The following is a 9207-nucleotide window of genomic DNA, read 5'->3' as shown; positions in this document are numbered from 1 at the left end:
AGGTCAAAATATAAATTCAATTCCATCATCTTGGTAGTTGCCTACAAACCTTTGAGGGAAAATAACGCATGCTCCTTGTGTGATGAAATGTAAATACTTTGCCTCCATCTATTGGACACTATGTGAATGCACAGAATACCAGAGCTTTCTTTGTCCTTCATTGGCAAGTGTGGATTGAAGCTATTAAATAATAAGAATAAGAATTAAGAATTAAGAATGCAATGAATAAGTGATTTCTTATTATCATCAGACCCTGATTCTTGGGACATTTTATCCAGATCAAAATTATCATGTGTTGTGTTTTATCAGTTTCTTCCCTTCAGATCCCTGCCTAATTTGTGATGAAAACTGGACCAAATTTGCATGAGTCCATGAAGTACAAATCAGTTACATAATTGAACTTCGTGCTATCATGCAGCACAGACAACAACACGGGAAAGGAGAGCCAAGTCAAGGACTATTCAAATCTAGCTTACCTTGATCTATGACAATGCAGGAAAGTAAAAGAGCACTTATATGCATGGCATATATTGCATTGTCATGCATAGAAGCTTGTACTTGAGCACTGTAGAACATTTGCCTCAATATGGTACTTGTTCTCAGATAACATACTGTACCGGCAAGTTGATGCAGAGTGAAAATCATTTGTACTTGGTAACCAGGCAATATAATTATGGAAGTTTGGAAATAAGGTTTATTATTGTTAAAATAGACAAATAATTTGTCCTTGTTAACAAGGAAAAATAATTATGAGAGTTTGTATTTTATTGTTAAAACAAGAGAAAAAAGCAGCTCATAAATTGTCTGCCAATGAGCTTGTGCAAAACATCGTGTGAATCACAACGCTAACTCCAAACTAAAAGAAGACATCTTTTTTTCCCTCCTCAATTCTCTTGAACCAGTCTTGGAGTGGACTGAAGTTTCAAATAAAAACAAAGGTCTCTGTAAAGATAACACTGAAGCTCTAAACAGACACAGTCAAGAACATAGACACAAGGGTCAATAAGATGATATGACAGACAAGTGAAATCGCAGTTGTTTTGCTGAGTAAAATTAGATAAAACTATTCTCTACCGTAAATCACAAGCCTACAAGCTCTTTTACCAATGGCTGGGTGCAGTAAGGTAGTGCAACAATCCACAGAGGCTATCGACTGGCAGCAGCGAAGTTCAGGTTGTGGTAGCTAGTGGTACTAGTGCAAAGATACTATAACCACAGGGTCCCAAAAATAGTACACCTTACATTGAGTGGGAAAAGTGCTCTGAATTTTCAAGTCATGAGGGTAAAACAGACAGGGAGTGCCTGATTTAAGGCATTGATAAAGAGGAGGGGAGAGTTAGGGCTAGTCCCTGCTGTGGGGGTTGTGCGGGGGTGGGGCTCCTTCTACAGGGGCGGAGCTTGGCACGGTCAGCAGCTGTCCTTCGTGCATACGTTCATTGACGCGCAGTTGGCAGCCGTCCTGCAGCATGCGCAGAGCAATGCGGGCAATGTTGCGGGAGTCATCCAAGCCTGAATGAGGACGGCCCTCGTACTTTAGTCCCAGCTTCTCCAGCATGATGCTCAGCTTGGTCTGGGTGCGAGGGACCTGTGGGATAAAGAATACAATTGAGTAATCTACCAATCAAATTCAAATCACAGTCAGTGACAGTGGGGTATCAGTTATCAATTCAAAACCTTGTAGAAATTCCCATATGATTTTCTTATGTTGATCCACTTCTTTGCAAACTGTGGATATCTAATCCGACTAACACGACACTGGATGTTGAGGAACTTGCTCATGTCCCAAGACCTATGGAAGAGACAAAGCAAATGAGCACACTGAAATTACATTTACATAACTTAATCTTTCACGTGAGCCATTGATTCATCAGTCATTTTGAGAACTACTTGGACTACGAGAGACACCTAGTTGTAGTTTTAAATCTTAGTTGCAAATTTGGTAATTTTCGACCATGCATACATATTCATAATTAAAATCGACATCAATAATACACAAAAACCAGTATTAGTCACCACAACCCATCTTACCCGTCAGTCAGTATGGCGTATTTGTACTTTGTACCGAGCTCCCTCTCCCGGAGCCACAGCACCACCCGCTGAAGTACACTGGGGAACGTGTCTGCTTCATCCACCATTTTCTGGCAAAAAGAGCACATCGTTTGTCTAACAGAACTCTTATATTAACATCACACAGTGTGTGGGAGGTATTTTGGATTATATCAGTTATAGAGAAAAATATCTGTCTCACCTGTGTTATTCCAGTCAACTTCACACAGAAGTCTGAAAGCTGTGTGTTAATTTCGGGTTTGACATATTCCTGAAAGGAGTCTACCTGAAAGGGAAACCACAGTGCAAAACAAATAATGAGAGCTGTAGCTATACAATGCTTTTAACCATGAGACATAAGCTATAATGTGAATGAGCCTGTGACCACCAAACAATTTGGGTGCTTGTTTGCTACAATGTAGAGCACTGTACTGAAATATATACATGAGTGTGTATGAAATGCACTAAAAGTGTTTTGACTCAAACCATGTGCCCTAATTCACTCACAATCTCTAGAGTGTGCGTGTTGACCAGAACCATGGGGAACTCAATGATTTCATGAGTGAATTCAGGGGGGTTATTCTCTTCACATGTTGCCTCAAAGTCCACTACACAGATGTAGTCGTAGTAGGTATCTGTGACTCCACCCTCTGCAGCAGACACCATCAGCTTCTGCTTCTTGTAGTGGCTCTTCAATCGCTTCTTCAGCACATCCTTGACACCTCTTATATATACACACAAAGAATTTGCATCAGGAGAGAATATTTTGTGGGATGGCTCATCAGGTTTCTACAAATGTCAGACTATGTTATATACAGTCCCCTCCCTAATTGTTTCTTATTATTTTAAGGTATTTATGTACATATTGGTTTCACCATTAAGAAATGACAACAGTTTGTATACATAGTCCCCCTATTTCATTTCAAAATGCTTCCCTGTCCCACTGTATGTCCCCTGATGCAGCACATACCTTGTGTCTAGCTTTAATGCTGCCAGCTTGGAGCAAAGCTCATCCTTGTTCATACGATTGATATGACCATTTGCAAGAGCAATTTCTTTGTAAACAGGATCGCTGAACTCGCCACGAGTGGGAGACACTTGAGGGACAGGTTCACCAGTGCTGTCACACGTCCTGCTGCAAGGCTTGGCCTGGTCGGATGAAGAGATATATAGTATTATGCAGTTACTACGCCTGACTGTGAATATGGCACTTAGTTAGCGAGCAGGCTGGTGTGGTTCTCAGCATAACTTGGAACTCGGAAAGTCAAATATGTGTTGCTGTCAATATTGCACATTGAGCTAATCGAGTACTAACCTTGTCATCTTCCTCGGGATTTGAGGACAACTTGACATTGCCATCTTTGTCATGAATATTTTCCTTCTGTTCCTCCATTCTTGTGAGGCAGGAAATCCTTATCAAACTTTTACAAATATCAAATCAATCAATCAGTGATTTCAGCTAGCTAGCTAACATGCCAGCTTGGTCTGATGGTGGAGGTGCAGCACTGTTTCCGCGCGTTCTTCCCGCGTGTCAGTTCTCCTGCAATGTGGTTGAGGAACTAAATAATCGAGCTAGTTGTCTGCTAGTTGTACAATTGCATTAAGTGCTGCTAAATACACGGTGATTTATTCATGTCTTTACAACATCAATTCAGCAAGCAAAAGAGAGATAGACTGACAACTTTTCAGAATGTAAAAAAAATAAACAATAAAACGTAGTTTCCGGTTGATACAGTATGACTACATAGCATAGTTAGTTATATAGCGACACCTATTGACTTGGAAGCAAAATAAAATAAAATAAATGTATCAACACAATTTTGATATCAGGCTAATAATCATAATTGGAAACGTTTCCTTGTAATCACAAATAATACGGTATGGTTCTAAACTACCTGTGACTCAATCAATGAAGTTGATGGTGCTTCCATGGTGCATGAAAAATGTATAGGAAGTGAATCTTTAAAAATCTTTAAAATGTCAAATGGATTAACTTCACAGAACTTAGGTGGTTTCAGATATTTGATCTACAGTAGCTGGATGTTTTTCAGGTTAAATTCAATCTGTGTGTTTGTTATGCATGTTTGTAATGCTTGTTTATCTATGTAATGTCTCCTCAAATACAAGAACACCCTTTAACCGGGTCCCCTGGGTTCAGGTCAGACACATACAAACTTACATCATCAAGCTCTACATTGGAAACCCAAAGGTTTGCTCAAGTATAGGAATTTGGAATGAGAGTGGATTTTGTGTTTTAATATTTCTTAACCAAAACTCACTTCCAAAATGAATAGCGTCTCAAAACAGATGTCCTCCATTGAATCGTATTTGAAATTATTGTTATCAGTGTCATGGAACAAATAAAATAGAAATGAGTGTTCACAACCCAGTATCAGGTCTTGTCTCACTTTGGTTGAGCTAAGTCATTTTCTGCAATGGCTGAAGTGAATGTTGGTGACTCAACTAAAACATGTCAGATCGCATCAAGGGAAATTCACAACTTTATTTTGCAACCTTTTCCTGTTCTAGCTTGTTGACACCTTCCATGCAAGACCATTGCTAATGGTGTAACACTAACAAGGGCTTGTGCAAATTGCCATCAGTTAACAGCAATGTCTATATCACACAGGTAAAAAGGTAAACCTTCCATTGTAGGCGGTTTTAGTGTATTTTATAGTGGTGAAATCTTCTGCAAACAGTCTTATCTGTTAATGTGAGGTTTAGTACATGTTGTTATGGTTTACCTGGCTATCTGAATAAGTCAGCTCAGCTGGCAGACCTTTGCACAGGCTGCCATGCACTGAACATGCTTCACGCATGTGCATCAGTAGCTGTCAGATTACAATAAAGAGGTCATGTTATAGAGTAACAGATCAATTATATATTCTCAGTGTACTCATAAGCCCAACAAAATGCACGATCAAATCATAATATCCAATTGTCATCAAAATGCTTGATCCTGTATTCCCATATACAAATACAAGGATAATGATACAAGGTTGGAAGAAGGCTAGATTAGAAACAAATACACACATGAATATCTGATTTTTTTTTTTTTATTGAGGAGCTTCTTCAGCATTATTAAAAACACAGCATTTCATATGTCAAACAAAATCCATTTCAACTTGTTGTTTTAAATGCATCCAGTGAATCTTATATACATAGAGCAGCAACGTGATGACAGTAAAAAAGCTTTACACCATCAATAGGCATAGGCACATGTGCATTCCTAAGGTGCCATTCCCAAGTGAATTCATGCCATTCCCAGTTCCTATTCCCTTTAAAATGATACATGGTGCAGGTAGCAGTTTTAAGAGAAGCAAAACAGTTACTAGGTGTCAAAGGTGTGATATGAACGTTTTGAATTGTTCAAATAGCTTTAACACTCAAAAGGAGCTAACGACAGCATCTAATTTAAGCATTAACAATTAAAAGTGTAATAAACAGATGTCCTCCATTGAATCGTATTTGAAATTATTGTTATCAGTGTCATGGAACAAATATGACTTGAAATCTTTGCAAATGGATTAACAATTGTCAGAAACCTCAACAACAAACAATTAAAATGAATAGACAATTTTAGTTTGTAATACCCCTTTCAGGACGGAAATGGCATTTAGATAAAATTTGTTACCAATGAAATTGGGGAATTGTAGGAACCTTTTTTTTTTTTTTTTTATTATTATTATTGTTTTTTTTACAATGCATTATTCAACTATTGTACCTGCCTTGTGCTTCACAGATAAAGTCTTAGCTTTTGTCTAATCCCTGCACATCTGTTAAACGCAAGACATATTTCAACAGTGTTCTCTCCTTAGTTAACCTCCATATCATTGCACGTACACTCAAACACATGCTCATATTGCTTACACGTACCCCTCCCACCCCCACACACGACCCATAGAGTAGGGTTAAACATTGAACAAAGAAAAAATAACAGATACAAAATAACAGATACAACATAACATGGCCTGGATACCCTTACTTATCTCAACAGGTGTGTTATTGCACTGAGTGAAGGGAATAATTTACAGCAGGCTTCTGATATTGCACTGGCCTGTGAAAAACAGACCATTACCATGACCATGACCAGACACTTTATATTCTAAGTTGGTGTGAATTCAGTCCATTTGAAATTCATAGCTCCCGATCAGGCACAGCCCTCACTCTAAGCTGCATGTTAAAAACACGGATGGATGACAGTTTCAGTAGTAAGGCCCTATTTCTTCATATGCTGCATAACTTGGCCACTCAGGGAAGATCCCATGGGCGCACCTGGGGCTTCCATAGCGATCAAAGTCAATTCCTAGATCAAAGGAGTGTCTCTGAAGGCTACTGCTGAAGCTGCCTTGGCTATCTCTCTTTAGCATAGACTGGATGATCCTGTAGTTCTGGCCCTGGTTGCTGTCCCAGTATGTATGGCCATCGGCCTCATAGCAGATGGCAAACTCTATGTGCTTGTGTGACCTCACTTGAGCTTGCAGGGAAACCTCAAAGGAGAAGGTGTCACGGTCCAAGCCTGCATAGGTGTCTCTCACATACTGACACTCCACATCTGTGTAGCTTTTCCAGGTGTCAAAGGTCACACGCACTTTAACAGATTTCTCAAAGGACAGGTTTTTTACCTTCACTGTTCCCACCAGTGCCCTCTCCTTCAGCATGCAGTGTTCCAGGCAGATGAGTTCATTTTCCAGCCGCTGACGAAACAGCAAGTAGTCAGAGGAGGGCTGGGTGAAGTCCAACACTAGCCGGCCCTCCTCTTCTGCCAATGTTAGTTCAGAGCGGAACACCTCCTGAATGTTGAAGGGTATGTCAATGGGATCTTTAAACTGTGAGAACATCTTCACCTTGGTGAGGGCCAGGCCTTTGTGGTCGGCGAAAGACACATGTTTTTGGGGTTTTCCATTGTCCTCATACAGAATGTCTCCATTCTGTTCAATATGCTCAGGAGGAGGAACAGAGTGCTTTAACCTAATGCAAGGGTTCAGACAGGGCCTCAAGGGTATCTGTGACTTCGGGGTCCTTCTGTAGCAAAAGTCATCTTTGGACAAGTAGACGGGTATGGCAAAATCAATTGGCATGGTGGACTTCTGAGGAAAAGGGCTGAATGCACTAAAGGAAAGAATAAAGATAAAGTGGTGATGAAAAACAAAACCTCAATGTAATCACTCGATACAGTATTCACATACACTGATAAAGATATGCACACCGTTATATTTTCTATGCTGATGATTTTCACTTCTATGCATCTCTTCCTGGTAGTCGGGAGACTAACTGTCTTTTTCACTAGAGATTTACTGGCTCTCCATTTTCCCAGCGAATTTGGAGAATGGGATTACCGAGGAGCTCACGTACTTCCTGGCTCCACTTTCAAATTCCTCGCGAATTTCACCATAAGCATTATATCAGTGGCGATTTAAACACGTTGAAAGCATGACCCCACCCATTCAACAACTTCCCAAGATGAATCACTAATTTGTTATATGAATAATTGGAAGGCCGTTGTGACTTTTAAAAGGCTAAAATTACGAGACCTTGTTCGAAATGGGCTATTTGAGTGCAACAATACTTAAATGATCCTCTCTTGGTGGCCAAGAAAACTATCTAAACGAACTTTCAATGCTATTATAACTATTATTTACAATATATTACAAAGCAAAATGAAGGATACTGCGTTATCTTACATCGAAACTTACCTTGTGCAGTTCGTTTTGAACATTTCCAATGAATTAGTGTAGTTTCAATTGTCTACAGTTTAGTCTGCAATCACCATCGTCCTCTAAACTGCATTGGAAGCACCTCTTTCTGTCGGTTGCAGTTACATGTAGAGTACATGTATCACTTATTTTGTTACATTGGTCAACACTTCAAGGGCTTCAATAAATCCCCACCCTACAAATGTTGAGTCCACTCCAGCTGCCCACGTTGCGGCGGTTTACCACGCTAGGTTCACGTGAACATTTACCTGCATCCAATCACAGTGAGCCGTGGAAGAATGAGCAATAATTGGTCAACTAGGCGTGTGTGCCTTCCCTATCATAATGCCTACTGGTGGAAAGTATAAAATACTAAGTAGGCCTATGTCGAAAACAATCTAAAAGTACCACATATTCAATTCAGAGTGTTAATAGAGCACTATTGAAAACAATGATCAGTTTTAAGCATACCAAATCCCATTTACGTTTGAGAAACATTTCACAACCCTGTACTGACAAACCCTAGATGTGCCAGTACACTCGATACAGCATGAGGTAATGGATAGTAGAGTGAAATGTGTGAGGAATTCCAAAAATGCTTTTAGCAGTGGAGGCAAATATTTTAGATTTTGTGTCACTTATATTTGGCAGCAAGATTCTCACATGCTGAGCTAAGCTGAATTGGCCAGATAATTTATTGGTGTCATAAAACATTGTCCATTCCTTAAAAACATTACTACTACTACTATAGATACTGCAGTAGGGCCCAAATGCAAATATATATATTTTTAATTATTGCAATATATGCCATTTAGCTGATGCTTTTATCCAAAGCAACTTACATTGCAGCAAGTGCATACATTTTTCAGTATATAAGGTTCCAGCAGGAATCAAACCCACAACCTAAGCTTTGTTAGCACCATGCTCTACCAATTAAGCCACAGAGGACCACAACATTATTGTCTGTTGTTTTGGGCTGTTAAACAACACTGAATGCAGCCAGCTCTTGTGGGATCCATCTTTTCTCTCTCAAAGCCAGAATACGACCAATGGGTGTGCCAATGGAGAGGACATACGTGATCAAAACGGTTGTATTAACTGTTGACTGTTTTAAAGGAAATTAGAAATGATCTTGTTTCCATTTCTGCATGTGCAACTTATGACTTATATTGTTGTCATGATATATGTTTGGCGAGAGGAATTGGCTAAAGTACATAGAAATCTGGCAAGAATTTCTCAACCAGTTGAACAAATAATAGGGTAGGGTAGAGCCTTTAGGCCCTGGGGGTAGAGGCAGCACTGCCATTGACAGAAAGATCCCAAAACATCATGCATGGGCTTACTATTTGAGTATCAGATTCACTCAGTCTTTTCATCAGAAACAGTTCTGTGCATAATCCAGCTGTGTGTACTCTAGCTGCAATTCAAGTTGGAACACAGTTATTGGGTTTGACTAAATGAAGGT

The 9207-nt window shown here is 39.6% G+C and overlaps 2 protein-coding genes across 2 annotated transcripts; both read right to left on the bottom strand.

The window, feature by feature from the left end:
• Positions 1-677: 677 nt before the first annotated feature.
• eri1 (exoribonuclease 1) lies at positions 678-3728 on the bottom strand. Its single transcript, XM_083669816.1, has 7 exons — positions 3362-3728; positions 3017-3195; positions 2554-2770; positions 2249-2332; positions 2029-2138; positions 1675-1789; positions 678-1585 (listed from the first exon to the last, which is right to left on the bottom strand). Exons 1-7 carry the CDS (start codon positions 3437-3439, stop codon positions 1343-1345), a joined length of 1026 nt encoding a protein of 341 aa, XP_083525942.1. The 5' UTR covers positions 3440-3728; the 3' UTR covers positions 678-1342.
• Positions 3729-5962: 2234 nt separating this feature from the next.
• On the bottom strand, positions 5963-7924 carry ppp1r3b (protein phosphatase 1, regulatory subunit 3B). Its single transcript, XM_083670846.1, has 2 exons — positions 7743-7924; positions 5963-7158 (listed from the first exon to the last, which is right to left on the bottom strand). Exons 1-2 carry the CDS (start codon positions 7763-7765, stop codon positions 6252-6254), a joined length of 930 nt encoding a protein of 309 aa, XP_083526972.1. The 5' UTR covers positions 7766-7924; the 3' UTR covers positions 5963-6251.
• Positions 7925-9207: the final 1283 nt, after the last annotated feature.

Source organism: Argentina silus (assembly GCF_951799395.1).
Source record: "Argentina silus genome assembly, chromosome: 5".
NCBI lineage: Eukaryota > Metazoa > Chordata > Actinopteri > Argentiniformes > Argentinidae > Argentina > Argentina silus.
This window is presented reverse-complemented; position numbering and strand designations above follow the sequence as displayed.